We start from the raw sequence: 15,823 nt of genomic DNA on the forward strand, positions 1-15,823 counted from the left end.
GTCCATCTATACTGACCTCCATCAGGTTGCAAATTCAAAATAATTTTTTGTCTGCATCTAGCTCTGAAAAAATATTGGGCTTCTAGCTGTGTGTGGGACTTGTTGTATTAGTCCATCTATACTGACCTCCATCAGGCTGCAAATTCAAAATAATTTTTTGTCTGCATCTAGCTCTGAAAAAATATTGGGCTTCTAGCTGTGTGTGGGACTTGTTCTATTAATCCATCTATACAGACCTCCATCAGGTTGCAAACTGAATATATTTTTTTCTGCATCTACCTCTGAAAAAATATTGGGCTTCTAGCTGTGTGTGGGACTTGTTCTATTAATCCATCTATACAGACCTCCATCAGGTTGCAAACTGAATATATTTTTTTCTGCATCTGACGCGCCCCTGGGCCTTCGTCGCGCGGCATCGCGCGCACGGGAGCTTACCCGGAGCCGGATCTGTTGAGGGTTGTAGTCTCGTGGCGGTGACCCGGTCCGTGCCCAGGGAGTCAAACTGAGCGGCGATGTATTAGCGGTAGATGTTGGACGACTACGCCACCCGTTGAATGCAGCTTTAGGGCCGCTGCTGCAAGACAGTCCGCTGAGGCCGGTGTTATAATTGTGCAGCGTAGATGGTATAACCCCCAACGGGAGGGGTACGGCCTCAGGGCAGCAGGTGTAGATGATGGAGGTTGTGATGGTGTGGTAAGGAGGCACAGAGACGTGGGATGCAGATTCAGGGTTTTTACTCACTGGTGTTGCTTCAGTCACTTCGGCCGGGAGTGACCACCCGAGCCGTGCTGCGTCCACCAGGTGCGGGACTCGGCTAACCCCCAGGCAGTTCCGGAGCGTGGTCCTGAGCTCCCCTCTCTCTCTTTCTGCTGGCCGTCCCCACCAGGGATCCACCTTTGTCCGGTTCCCTTGGGCCTCTATATGGTAAAACCTTTTAAGGCTTTCCCGACCCTACTCGTGGTGTACCTTCCTGGTGAATGTGGTGAGGGTCGTGGCAAAACTTGACCACGACCTCCGGTTCCTGATTAAGGATGTTTTGCCTCCGTCAGTTTGGGATCCGGTGCCCTCTTCTGCCAACCCTTCACCCTTTTTAGCTCACTCGTGGGATCTCAGGGTTCCCTCTTGGTCTTATGCCTCTGGGCCTTTCTTCCTCTTCCTCTCTGCTTCAGGCCTGGCCCTGGAGCTGGGCCCAGCCGGAGCCACAGCTCCCTGTCAGCCCTCCTGGCTGAACTCCTCCTCAGAACTCTCCTGACAGACTGACTGACCCTATCTCTAGATGGTGCCCACCATATATACTCCCTCTATGTGTGAGCCCAGGTGACTAGCACCCAATGGGCTCCTACCTCTATGCCCAGAGCCCCTCCCCTATCTGCCCCTACACTACTGGGATGTTCCACCCCCCCTCCCACTCCAGCCAGGGACAGACACTGTCGTACCTGCACATTCACCTAGTGGGAGTACCATTGATCTGTCCCCCGGAAATGGGATGAGTGTAGTGCATGCAGCTAGCTGAGCTCAGTCCCACACTCCATCCTTACCCGGGAGTGGAATACCACACCTCTGGATTGAGGTGCAATACCCCTGTAGCAGCCGAGTCCTCAGGGTGCTACATTCCCCCCTGGTAAACCACAGCACATCCTCGGGCTGTAAAAGAGCAAAACAATATAAAACATACAAAAATTTTTAAAGTGCACTTACATATAAAACACATTAACTTTCAATATAAAACTCTTGCATATAAAACATTCTCATATATAAAACACACTCTTGATCTTCTGGCCACGGTGCAATTTATGACCAGGTAAAAGTGCAACAGTCACAAAAACAGTTCCTTATAAAACCGTTAGGGGGCGCCTTAGGAAGCGCAACTATTTACAGGGTGGCCGCTCTCAGTCCTCGGCCAGTGGGGATAAAGGGATGGCTGCTCACAGTCCTCGGCCTGGTTAGGGATAGGGACACATGGGAACAATTCACTAGTCCCAACGGGGACCATATTTTAATTAGCAGCAGTTCTTGTACCCTTACGGGTAACTATTTACAGTTCCACTTTACCGTACTTCAGTAACGGCGTCCTCCTGCTCCTTCCCGCGGGTAGTCTTCAAACCCGTCCGGGTCCTCTTGTTCCTCCTCGCACTGTAGCTCTTCCTCGGTCAGTCGGTGCACATGAAGAGCATATGGTCCCTTAGCACACTGATGCCGGGTGAAGGTGACCTCGTCACCCGGGTAAAGGTCACGTCCTCTGTGTCCCTCCGGCAGATGACTCTCGACATCTCTGCGGGTGACAAAGACGTCGCCGGGGGTTCTGTGATGCCGGATAAAGCCCCAACCGTGCTCCAGTTGGAACTTGATTATGGTCCCGGTGGCGCGGGGACCGTGGGCTGCACGGGGGTTTCGCCGGGTCCGACGTTTCTGCTCCGCACTCTGAACTTGCAGCCGCTCCTCGCGGACCCGCCTCTCTCGCCGTTCCCTGTCGAAGACCTCCAGTTGTTGCCGGCAGCACTCCGCTCGCTGGGCTGCGGCCGCCCGGGTCTCTTGGGTGAACCCGATGAGGTTTTCTCCAGTGGGGTCCCATGCGAACTGCGCCTCCTCCAACGGGAGTGGGGTGATCTTGGCGGGTGCCGGAGCCGGAATCAGGGGCTCACACAGAGGCCATTCCTTCTGGAGTCGGGGAGTGGTGTACTCCGGAGGCCACACAAAGGGCTGCCCATCCGGGCAAGTATGTTGCGTGAACAGGTCTTCACCCAAGGGTAGCACAGTGGAGGTTGAGGGCGCGGTGGTGGTAGCGGCGCCCGGATTCACCAGGCCTTGCGACCAGGCCGGCGGCACCCTGAAGATGAAGGGCGCTTTGGAGACTGCGGCGCCCGGGGGTACTCGATCTTGCGACCAGGCCGATGGCTTAGTGGAGGTAGAGGGCGCTGTTGGAACTGCGGCGCCCGGGGGTACTCGGCCCTGCGACCAGGCCGGTGGCGTTTCCTGCTTGGCCACGCTCTGGATTGAGGCGCGTGACGTCACAGAGGGCGCGGCCGCGGCTCCTGCCGCTTGAGGCCTAGTTTGGAGCGGTGACGGTGCAGCAACGGGCTCGGTAAGGGGGATTTCGGGCTCTGCGACGGGGAGCTGGGGCAGGCTTACGGCTACTAGGCTAGGGGTGGTGACGTCCCCTTTACCTGCCTCCATCTCTTCAGCTCCTTCCACGGCGTCGTCTCCGGCCTTCGTCCCTCCTGCACCATCTTCAGGGGCAGGCGTGCTCCTCGTTGCGGGTGGCGGCCTTTGCTGGCGGGTTCCAGCTTGCAGGGCCATTTCCCTGCTCCACTCGGCCAGCACTTCTTGCTGCACTCGGGCCATCTTCCGAGCCAAGCCCTCCAGTGCGGTCTGTGCATGCTCCCGATCTCGGGGGAGCTGTGCCAGAATCTCCACCAGGCCTTCGGGGATGGCGGCCTGCAACAGGCTCCTGACCACAGGGTCGGTGCTGCCTGACTCTCCCTCCATCTCCGGGTGCGATCTCTCCAGACTCCTCCAGGCTGCACCCATCCTCTCTCTTTTGTTCTTGATCCGCCCACTTTTTGGGTGGTCCCGGGGCAACTTGGTGATTGTCAGTTCCAGGGGCAGTCCCCCCACGCTGATGGACATCTCTATCATTGCAGTCTCTGCTGGTGGGGGCGGTCTTTGCTTTTGGCGCTCTTCTGGGACCAGGCCCACGATGGGAGGTAGTCTCTTGCCACCCTCTGGCACGCCCATAATGGCATCCGCTCTGCCAGGGCGGGAAATCTTCTCAGATGGCGGGAACCGTCTCCCAATGACGGGAAACTCTGTGGATGGCGGGAAAAGACTGCAGATGGCGGGCAAACGGCGGGAAACGATCCGAGATGGCGTCCGATGGCGGGGACCCTCCGGAACCGGCGGAAGACTTCTTTTTACGGTAAATATGAACTTTTCTTCAGGCACGCAGTACCCGGTGGTTGCGGGCACGTAATCCTGCCGACTACGCCAAAAGTTGACGCGCCCCTGGGCCTTCGTCGCGCGGCATCGCGCGCACGGGAGCTTACCCGGAGCCGGATCTGTTGAGGGTTGTAGTCTCGTGGCGGTGACCCGGTCCGTGCCCAGGGAGTCAAACTGAGCGGCGATGTATTAGCGGTAGATGTTGGACGACTACGCCACCCGTTGAATGCAGCTTTAGGGCCGCTGCTGCAAGACAGTCCGCTGAGGCCGGTGTTATAATTGTGCAGCGTAGATGATATAACCCCCAACGGGAGGGGTACGGCCTCAGGGCAGCAGGTGTAGATGATGAAGGTTGTGATGGTGCGGTAAGGAGGCACAGAGACGTGGGATGCAGTTTCAGGGTTTTTACTCACTGGTGTTGCTTCAGTCACTTCGGCCGGGAGTGACCACCCGAGCCGTGCTGCGTCCACCAGGTGCGGGACTCGGCTAACCTCCAGGCAGTTCCAGAGCGTGGTCCTGAGCTCCCCTCTCTCTCTTTCTGCTGGCCGTCCCCACCAGGGATCCACCTTTGTCCGGTTCCCTTGGGCCTCTATATGGTAAAACCTTTTAAGGCTTTCCCGACCCTACTCGTGGTGTACCTTCCTGGTGAATGTGGTGAGGGTCGTGGCAAAACTTGACCACGACCTCCGGTTCCTGATTAAGGATGTTTTGCCTCCGTCAGTTTGGGATCCGGTGCCCTCTTCTGCCAACCCTTCACCCTTTTTAGCTCACTCGTGGGATCTCAGGGTTCCCTCTTGGTCTTATGCCTCTGGGCCTTTCTTCCTCTTCCTCTCTGCTTCAGGCCTGGCCCTGGAGCTGGGCCCAGCCGGAGCCACAGCTCCCTGTCAGCCCTCCTGGCTGAACTCCTCCTCAGAACTCTCCTGACAGACTGACTGACCCTATCTCTAGATGGTGCCCACCATATATACTCCCTCTATGTGTGAGCCCAGGTGACTAGCACCCAATGGGCTCCTACCTCTATGCCCAGAGCCCCTCCCCTATCTGCCCCTACACTACTGGGATGTTCCACCCCCCCTCCCACTCCAGCCAGGGACAGACACTGTCGTACCTGCACATTCACCTAGTGGGAGTACCATTGATCTGTCCCCCGGAAATGGGATGAGTGTAGTGCATGCAGCTAGCTGAGCTCAGTCCCACACTCCATCCTTACCCGGGAGTGGAATACCACACCTCTGGATTGAGGTGCAATACCCCTGTAGCAGCCGAGTCCTCAGGGTGCTACACATCTACCTCTGAAAAAATATTGGGCTTCTAGCTGTGTGTGGGACTTGTTGTATTAGTCCATCTATACTGACCTCCATCAGGTTGCAAACTGAATATATTTTTTTCTGCATCTACCTCTGAAAAAATATTGGGCTTCTAGCAGTGTGTGGGACTTTCTCTATTAGTCCATCTATACTGACCTCCATCAGGTTGCAAATTGAATATAATTTTTATCTGCATCTAGCTCTGAAAAAATATTGGCCTTCTAGCAGTGTGTGGGACTTTCTCTATTAGTCCATCTATACTGACCTCCATCAGGTTGCAAATTAAAAATAATTTTTATCTGCATCTACCTTTGAAAAAATATTTGGGCTTCTAGCAGTGTGTGGGACTCATTGTATTAGGCCATCTATACCAAGCTCCACCAGCTTTGAAATTAATAATAATTTTTAGCTGCATCTAGCCCTGAAAATAATTTTTCCCAATAGTGGTAGCAATAGAAATATGGGGCGCGCGCCTGGCTAACAAAAATATACGCTTCATAACACAAAACACCAGCCTAGCGCACTGCATTAATAAGATGGCATCATCGTCTCTCCCAGTGCTAGGCCTACTACGCAGGCTAGTATTCCTGTGCCTAAAACACAATGTATGGGTCCGCGCGAGCCACGATGCTGAGGGGTCTAAAGCTGCTGCTAACTCTTTATAACAATTCAATTGGCAGATTTTCACAGAGCTCTTCCACAACGCCCACCCATCGGGCAACAGTTGCCCACCCTCCCTATGGGATCTAGTGGCGAATAGTTGATGCCATTAATCAGAGCGTCAGTTGCCCCGTCAACGTGGCAAGCATACGGTAAGGCATGGGAAGAGTGGACACGACTAGTAGCAGGCAGACGGGTTGACCAATGTGAACAAGCCAGATCACAAGTCACCATAGAATTTCTCCACCAGCTAATGATGAGGGGCATATCAGGGGCGTCAGCGCAGCGGTGTCTGACCGGAGTAGCATTTCACTTCCAACTACTGAATTGGGGAGATGTGACAAAGATTCATCATCAGACAATCCATAAAAGGGTGGAAAAGGGGTCAGCCAAGTCAGGAATGTAGACGTCCCGTCCCGTGTCACTAAAACTGATTTCTCACATCTTATCCCTAACACCATTAACATGACACTCACAATTTGAAGCAACACTAATGTCTACTGCATTTGCGATCGCCTTCTTCGGGGTGCTATGTATAAGCGAATTAGTCCCTCAATCCAAAATTACCACCAGTGGACGCTTATTACACCAGGAAGTAGTCATAGCCAATAATGCAATACGTGTACGCATACACCAATCAAAAACGGTTCCAGCGGGCAGGGGTACTTGGGTACTTCTACAACCAACAAACGGTACACTGAGTCGGGTAACAATAGTAAAAACATATCTAACCATCAGATCACAAAGTAATTTGTTCCTATCACACATTGATGGGACGCCATTATCAAGATACCTGTTCCAAGCTATATTTAATAAATGCATAACATCGGCAGAGAACCACCCCAAAGATTACGGGACACACTCATTCCGCATAGGTGCGGCCACGGAAGCAGCAAGAGCAGGACTGTCAGAAACGGAAGTTCAGAGGATAGGGAGATGGCGATCCACGTGTTTGGCGAGATACATAAGACCGGACTTGTTATCCTAACGTGGTTTGTTTCTTTTACAGGTGACGCTAAGCCAACAGTGTGAGTGATAGGCCACTCGTATATATATTGGGCACAAAAAAGGGCGAAAGTCCGCCCAGGCGGGAGGAAATTAGAGTTTCATAACACATATTTCAACTGGAGAGGTATTAGAGGCCTGCTATGGCCACAGGTACTAATGGAGGTAATCAAGGTAGGGAGAGAGGCAAGAGGTCCGGTCATCTTAGTTATACAGGCCGGGGGAAACAACCTAGGTCATCACAAGAGCGCATAACTAATGGCAATAATGAAACTAGACACTGAGCGCTTCAGAGAATTTTTCACAAAATTAGCTATAGTATGGTCAGAGATTGTGCCGATAGCGGTATGGCAAGGTGCGCGAGACATCACGGCCATCGAATGGACAAGGCGGGTAATAAATATTCGGATGGCAAAATTTAGAAGAGACAGAGGCGGTGTAGTGATACGACACCGACAACTGGAAGGAGATAAAGCAGGCCTCATACGGCCCGACGGTGTTCACTTAATAGATATTGGACTGGACATATTCCTGTCAGGACTCCAGGACGGAGTGGAACAAGCGTTAAGAGTGATGGGTGGGGGTCAGAGTCCTGCATACGAGTACGCTGGATTCTCCGTGGCCTGGAAATAGAAAGGACATGTTGGAGAGTTACACTTGTTGGCCAACTTGCCGGAGTGGGGACCCAGGGCATGCTGCAACAAGCTGAATTATTTTAGAAATAAAATGCCTTTCTAATGGAATGAGTATAAAGAGTTAATAAAGCTGTGACCGATCCTCACCCATCCAGTTGTAAGAGTTACATTATTGGGTTGTCCATGAAAGGGGGGCGGTAAGGGGGCTGAGCATCTGGGTTTGGTTGGGGGTCCCCACAGTCTGCCTAGGCTAGATTAATTTAAAAATTCTTATTAGATACACAGGCGGTGCAGCTTGCTTCGCAGCTGGGCTACTACGCCCAAAGTATTGCCTAGGCTAGATGCAGTTAAAAATTCTACGCTGACTAGCAGACACTGAAGATTTGGAGCAGACCTCTGAGTAAACAGCTCTTCAGACTCAACCATCTGTGTTACCCCAAGCCATAGTGTATGTAGTTTCTTACAGTTAAAAGGGGGGGGTGCGACCAAACCCACCTGGAATTGACGATGCCAACGTCACGTAAGACACAGCAAGGGGACTCCCAAAATTGTGGCACAGACACCACTTAACCCTAGAACGCATACCTGTGGCCTTGCAGGCCCGCCCATTTAATTGTTTTCTATTTTCTGCAAGATTGCTTTAGTTAGAATTTTGAAACTCTAGGTATTCTTCATGTATATAGTTGTTTGTTATTTGAGTTTGAGTTATTCCATGTTATTTGCACACGGGCCTAAAGGGCCCCAGGTATGTGAAAGTGTAGATTTTTATGGTCATGCGTTCTAGGGTTAAGTGGCATCAATTGCCCCACTGTTGCTTAAAACGGTTGGTGAGGTGATTTTACCAAATCCCCAAGCTTTTAGTCTCCCAAGGATGACACAGGGGTAGAAATCTCCTTGCGAATCCATGATTTGATCATCTTTATGAACGTGAGTCTGTCTACATTCTCAGTGGACAGCCGCGTGCGCTTATCTGTCAGCACACCACCAGCAGCGCTGAACACACGTTCAGAGAGAACGCTGGCTGCATGGCATGACAAGATCTCCAAGGCGTGAGTGGCGAGCTCCGGCGATTTTTCAAGATTGGAATACCAAAATGAGCAAGGGTCCAGTGACACAGTCATGGCTTCGATGTTCACTTGGAGATTCTCCTGTACCATCCTCTCTAGGCATTGACTATGTGTCAGACTTCTTGTCTCCTGTGGCCTTGCAAAGGATGGTCTAAAAAAGTGGTGAAACGATTCCACAAAATTGCTGTTACCAGCAGATACTGTGTTACTGTTACTGTTTGAGTGATGAAGACTCGACAGTCCCACCGTTGGCAAGTTAGAACTGTGAGATTCACTACGTGCACCACTGGTGTTTTGTGGAAAAGCACATGTAAGATTCTGCAACAGATACTCCTGCATTCGTCAATACCTTTTTATGGCAGGAATTATTTCGGCAAATATACTTTTGTACCGGGGATCTAAGAGTGTGGCAACCCAGTAGTCAGGATTACTTCGAATTCTGACAATCCGGGGGTCATGTTGCAGGTAGTGCAGCAAGAAGGCACTCATGTGTCTTGCGCATCCAGAAGGACCAAGTCCTTGTTGTGTTGGTAGCGAGGTAAGAATCATGCTTCCTTCCTCTGCCCTCTCCCTCCAACCTCGCACAACAGAAATGTGATCAAGGTCTCCCTCATCTGATGAGTCTTCCATGCCCATTGCCAGTTCGTCCTCCACTTCTTCCTCGGCTCCTGCACCTTCCTCAACAGTTTGGCTGCTACCACGCGCCCTGGTTAATCCCGCCCCCCCACCCTCCCATGCCTGCCGCCTTGCTGCTGCCAACCGTCTGGACCTTGGAGATGTTATCCCTTCCGCATACGACTCCTCCTCTACTTCCTCCACCTCCTCTTGTCCCACCACCTGACTCCGAATTCTGTTTAACATGTGCTCCAGCATGTAAATCACCGGAATAGTCATGCTGATAATGGCACCATCAGCACTAAACATCTTCGTCGCCATTTCAAGACTGTGCAGAAGGGTGCATAGGTCCCTGATCTGAGACCACTCCTCCAGCGTGATTTGCCCCACCTCTGGATCTCGTTGGCCCAGGCTATACGTCAGAACGTATTGCACCAGGGCTTGTCGGTGCTGCCACAGTCGCTGCAACATGTGCAGAGTTGAATTCCACCGTGTCGGCACATCGCATTTCAGCCGGTGAACTGGCAGGCCCAACGACTTCTGTAGAGATGTAAGTCGTTGAACTGCGGGATGCGAACGGCGGAAGTGAGCACACAGCGACCGTGCACTCTGCAGAAGGCCATCTAGTCCGGGATAGTGGGCTAAAAATTGCTGGACAACCAGGTTCAACACGTGAGCCATACAAGGCACGTGTGTGACATTGCCCCGGCAAAGTGCCGCACCCAGGTTTGCAGCATTGTCGCACATGGCCTTCCCTGGTTGCAGGTCCAGTGGAGACAACCTTTCATGAAACTGGGTCTCCAGAGCTGACCAAAACTCCTCAGCTGTGTGACTCACATTTCCCAGACATTTCAAAGTAAACACTGATGCGTTGAGCCCTGCTGCCAGCATAGTAAGGAGGTGTGCAGGATTCCTTCTGCGCAGTTAGGAAGCAGGTGGCATTACCAGACAGGCTTTGGGTGCAGGTGGAGGACCGAGAGGAGGTTGAGGAGGCAGAAGCAGTGGAGGAAGTTCGAGATAAAGAGGATTAACACACAACTCGTGGGGACGGTAAGACTTGGACAGCAGCCCCTTGTCCTGCTGTCACCATAGTTACCCAGTGCCCAGTCAGCGACATGTAACGCCCCTGTCCATGCCTTCTCGTCCAAGTGTCTGTGGTGAAGTGCACCCTGTCACACACAGAGTTTCTCAAAGAAGCGGTGATGTTGTGTGCGACATGCTAGTGGAGCGCAGGCACACCTTTCTTTGAGAAGTAGTGCCGACTGGGCATCTGGTACTGGGGCACTGTGACGGACATAAGGTCTTGAAAATCCTCTGTGTCCTCCAGGTGGAAAGGCAGCATTTCTGTAGCCAACAGCTTGCAGATGGGGAAATTCAACCTCTTAGCTTTCTCATGGCTAGGAGGAAATGGTCTTTTACTTTTCCACATCTGAGGGACCGAGGGCTGGCTGTTGTGCTTAGACGGTGTTGAATAGGGTGTCCCCGTCAACTGCCCGTCTGTGAGGAAGATGCAGGCGGACATGTTAGGTTGCCTTGATCCAAAGGTGGTGCTCTCGATGTCGGAGAGCGCTCAACACTAGCAGGTGTTTCCACTTCCCAATGAACTGACGACCTGCCAATCACACTGGCTGTTGCGGGTAAAGAGGTGGCAGGTCTGCGTCCAAAAACATGTGTGACTGCTGTCCCCCCAGTCACAGAGGATGAAGAGGCTGCGGATGCACAAGATGGGGCAGATGGTGGTTGGCCCAGCCGGCTAGGCCGCATTGTAGCACAGTGAGCTTCCCACTGCAACTTATGCTTCATATCCATGTGACGGTACATGCATGAAGTACTCAAACTATGTATTTTTTGGCCTCTACTTAGCTTTTGCTGACAAATATTACAGATAACACGAGTTGGGTCATCCTTATCGATCTGAATAAATGCCCAGGCTATGCAAGGCTTAGAGCCCATGTGACCTGAAGAGCCACTACGACTTGTGGTCAGAGGCAGAGTTGTGGTTGAGGATGCAGTTGTTGACGTGCTTCCAGTACTAAGTCTCTGTTCAGGAAGGCGCAACCTAACCTCGTCGTCAATAGCATCTGTGATGCCCCGCTGCGCTTGGTATCACAGATCCTACAAGAGTGCATTGATGGAATCCTCCACAAGAGGCCCCCATAAACATTCATACATCTCCACCTTCCACCTCAGACCAGCAGAGGGAGCCCGTTAGGGATATAAATAGGGAAGGTGGAGCTAGGCAGTTCAGTTCCTCTGAAGAGTTCCTGCAGTAGAGAAGCCTAAGAGAGGTCAGTCTGCAGTGGAGCTCAGTCTAGTCTAGAGAACGCAGTTAATAGTTCAGCAGTGGAGCACGAGGCTCCTGCTTGCTAGATTCAGGGAGCCCAGATAGAGCTTAAGGTGTGCCGGTGCCGTAAGATCAGTGAAGCGCGGCAAGCTGCCGTTAGTGTGTATAGCCTAGTGAGGGCCCGAGTAGGCCGAAGGCGAGTGGCGAGTTAGTACATAAGGGGCAGAGGAGCTTAACCAGCTCACCCCGAAGCATTTACCGGACACAGGATCCGAGCTTACCGGTATCTCTATGACCCAGTAAGGCATAACCGGAATCCCTGGAGAACTACAAGTCCCAGGATCGCTAAGGTGCTGATATGTAACAGAGCCAGAAGACGCTTAGGCCCCGCATACTGGGAGCGTGAACTCCAAGAGAAGGCCCTACCACAAGGTCAGCCAGCGCAGGACAGAGACAAAGTTAGGCCTAGCTCCAGGCAGGTCAGAAACTTACTACGCAGAGGCAAGAAACAGGAGGCCCTACACCCGCTCATTGGGGAGGATCCTGATATGCACCCTTCACCCTACAGTGCTCCGGGATGTGCCTGAATTTCCACCAGTAAAAGGTACTGAAGTGACTACCGTGTCCGTTCCCGTTCTTGCTCTGACCCAGCTGGGTCTCGCCTGTCCTGCATTCCACCTGCATACGCTGCCCTGAGACCTAGCTCCACCTGTGGGGAGCTATACCATCGAGCTGCCTTATCACCGGCCTCAGTGGACTGCTGCAGCGCTGGTGCTTGTCACCAGATACCACAGGTGGCGTCATGAACTCTTATAAAATTAACAATTATCCACCCTTTTAAAGAGAGACCCCAGGGTACGGGCCAGGGAGCCGACCACCGCGACATCCCCAAGGCCAGGCAAATGCCCGGGTACCGAGTCATCCCCATCCCCAGGGCTAGTCACATCCTCCTCCACCTCCTCTGCTGACCTCATCGACTGTCTGACTGTGGGTTGACAGTAAGTGGGATCTCCAACCTCGTCATCATCACCCTGTGTGTTATCACACCCGTCGCCCTCAGAGCCAACCTTTTCCTGCCCTGACCGAAAAGTCAAGTTGTCGCTCCAATCAGGTATTTGAGTCTCATCATCGTCTTCATCATTGTCTCCACCAACAGGAGTTACAGTTTGGGAACAAGGGTCTACATTATGCTCAGAACCTTCTTCATCTGGTCCTGGATCCAACTTATAAAGATTCTGGGCATCGGATCAGATCATTTCCTCATCTGGATTAACAGAAGCTCTGGAGCAGACCTTCGTTTCCCAGGCTATAGTATGAGTAAACAGCTGGGCAGACTCAGCCATCTGTGTTACCTCATACTCAGACGGGCAGCTGGAGACTTGGGAGCTGTGAGGAAGCAAGTGCGATTGGGGTGAAACCTCTGAGGACTGGAGTATTTGTGATGTTGAAATTGAGGTGATGGAGAGCCCACTTGAAGGAGCACTTGATATCCGTTGAAGCACCTGCTGTTTTTGTGCCTCATCTAGAATTTGTAGCGATGGGCGTGTCCGTAAGAAAGGGATCGTATCACATTGTCCACGAAAAGAAGTCGACATCTTAGTTTGGCTGGAAGATGGTCTTTCTTCTGCAGATGTTACCCCCCCCCCCCCCACCGTGGGGGGCCTCGACCCACCGGCGGACAGGCACCAGTATTGGGAGAGGGGGGCTGGCCATCAGGGTTCACCGCGGCTCTGGCACAAACCCGGCGACACAGAGGTGGCACAGGCAGGAACGGACTGGCCGTGTCGGCTTCTCACTTTTTGGATTTTAGAAGGGCATGACATGCCTATATCTGTGTCTCCCCCTCCTTTTACTCCTCCACCTCTTTTCTTTTCGCATGACTATATGTACTTGTCACTTTTCCATGTGTTAGTTGTGTCTTCTGAGCAGTTTGTCAGCTTTTGGACACCTTTGAAGGTGTTTTCTATGTGTTTCTATGTGTTTTTGTTTGCCTGCCATTGGTTTTAACGGTGTTCGAAGGTGTTCGACGAACAGTTCGGCGAACACACGGGTGTTCGACGAACCGAACTCGAACACTACGGGGGTGGCTCAACACTAGTTATCAGGCCAAAATCACCAGGGTATGTGAACTTTTGATCTGGGTCATTTGGATGTTTTTGGTTGTCATTAAGATTTAAAAAGAGAAAACACAATAAATGGCTTCACCCAACCAATAACCATGAGTGGAGAAAAAGGTTTTTTGTTATCATTCATATTCTCTGAAACAAGGCCAAGAAAGGAAAAATTCTGCCGGGGTATGTAAACTTTTAAGCACAAATACACATCATATACAGTGTGTAATGTTCTATATTATACTACACACTAGACATCCTGATAGTGAGAAGATATCACAACTCAGCAATAGAGCAAGGGAAGGAAAGACATAAAGCACTGAAAAACAGTACATATAGTGTGCGGCAGCACAGCAAAGAAAATTGTTATTCTCTGCACTTTAACATCTTGGCATTTGAGTCTTTTCTTCTCTCTTGCAGATGGTCGGCCTCGTTCTCATCCTTCTATTTGTTATCGTCGTTCTATGCACGTGTCAGAAAACAGAAGAACAAGAAACTCAGGAGCTCAGTGAAGCTGTAACTGGAAAGACAGCAGAATCCTGGGAGGTGCAGTAATCATGTGGCGCCAACACGACAAGCGGCGGGAATCTCACGGACCCCGCGATAGCAAGAAACCAGAGTGATCAATAATCTTCTTATATAAACCGATTCGATTTTTTATCTTTGTTTTATATAATGCAAATTTCAGAAGAAACTAACATCCAATAAGACTGAACACTACTCCAAAAGCATATATAGTACATATTAGCTAGAGATAAAATATATCATATCTCCCCATTTAATCAACATAGGAAAAACTATGGAGTGAGTCCCCAATCATAGCACCTAAACTTGGAATAATTCCAAATACCACTTGCAAATATATAATAACAAGGGGAGAAAGCACTGGGTGTGCGAAACGCGCGTTGGGGCGTTACTTTTAGCACGGGACTGCACGCAGCGATATTCCTGATGGGTAAGTTAAATGGCCTGGGTTGGTGCTGCCCTTAGGGCAAGCATCATTCTGTTATTCTCTCCATATAGATCCTTTTTGTGAGCCATACTATTGTATCCAACCTTAGGGCCTTCACTAACATGGCATATGACCTATGACTTCATTTGTATGGCCACATTCTCTAGTATATGGTACAGGAGTTGTCACTACTATTACTCTACCTAGTCCTTTTTCTATAAATACTTACCCATAGGAATTAGAGTCCACGGGAATTCATTATTGTCTATATGTGCTTGATGATTTTTTTGTTTCATCCTCTTTCCTCTTAAAAATCTTCTTTTTTTTTTTTTTGCAAGTGGTATTCCATCCAATAAGACTGCAGCAACTGAAGCGAAAAGTCACCGGCAAAGTGGGCTCCTTCTGCAGCACAGAGTAGTTCAGGAGAGCAGTGTGCTAATCTACTGGGAAGTCACAGGCTGAGCGTTAGATAGTGGTAATAGCAGGGCTCTCAGCTGCACAGAGTATTTCAGCTGAAGGTGATGATCTTGACAGTGAGGACCGGTCTACATGGGATGGGTTGTAAGCCGGATATAATGAACCTTCTTCATTATGTGATTCGTATCATCAATTGTCACTCGCTTCATTGATGAACATTTTATACATTAACCCCTTGTTTTCTTGTGAATAAAATATTCTCTAGTATCGAAAGATTTGTAAATACTTTGAAAAGTAAATACTAAAGTATAAAAGTACAAAGTATATGTACGCCATCGGGGGCTTCTCTTTTTTTTTTTGTTACTTCCAGAGGACTTGTCTTCAGGACAAAAGTCCGGTTTTTGCTCTTCTCTTATTCTCGCTGCTTCCCTTGGTAAAGACTATAAGCACAGCCGTCACCAGAAACGTGTCACGCCGCTTTACGCATAAATTCAGTGGGTACGGAATGTATTCAGACCCCTTTAAATTTTTCACTCTCTGTTTCCATTTGGTAAATTCTAAAAAGTTCATTTTTTTCCTCATTAAAGTCCACTCTGCACCCCATCTTGATTGAAAAAAAACAGAAATGTAGAAATTTTTGCAAATTTATTAAAAAATAAAAAACTGAAATATCACATGGTCATAAGTCTTCAGACCCTTTGCTCAGTATTAAGTAGAAGCCCCCTTTTGAGCTAGTACAGCCATGAGTCTTCTTGGGAATGATGCAACAAGTTTTTCACACCTGGATTTGGGGATCCTCTGCCATTCTTCCTGGCAGATCCTCTCCAGTTCCAT

General features: G+C 50.5%; 1 protein-coding gene across 1 annotated transcript in view; it reads left to right on the forward strand.

Annotated features, from left to right (window-relative positions):
• The window catches only part of LOC141156602 (uncharacterized), a 54,680-nt gene extending 39,543 nt beyond the window's left edge, over nt 1-15,137 (forward strand). Inside the window, exon 2 of the mRNA XM_073642802.1 lies at nt 14,041-15,137. Coding sequence (XP_073498903.1) covers nt 14,041-14,175 — 135 coding nt within the window. The 3' untranslated portion in view covers nt 14,176-15,137. The remainder of the gene's footprint in view (nt 1-14,040) is intronic.
• The last annotated feature ends 686 nt before the right edge of the window (nt 15,138-15,823 follow it).

This window comes from Phyllobates terribilis, unplaced genomic scaffold, assembly GCF_046119375.1.
Source record: "Phyllobates terribilis strain yellow unplaced genomic scaffold, ASM4611937v1 Scaffold_8__6_contigs__length_399053987, whole genome shotgun sequence".
NCBI lineage: Eukaryota > Metazoa > Chordata > Amphibia > Anura > Dendrobatidae > Phyllobates > Phyllobates terribilis.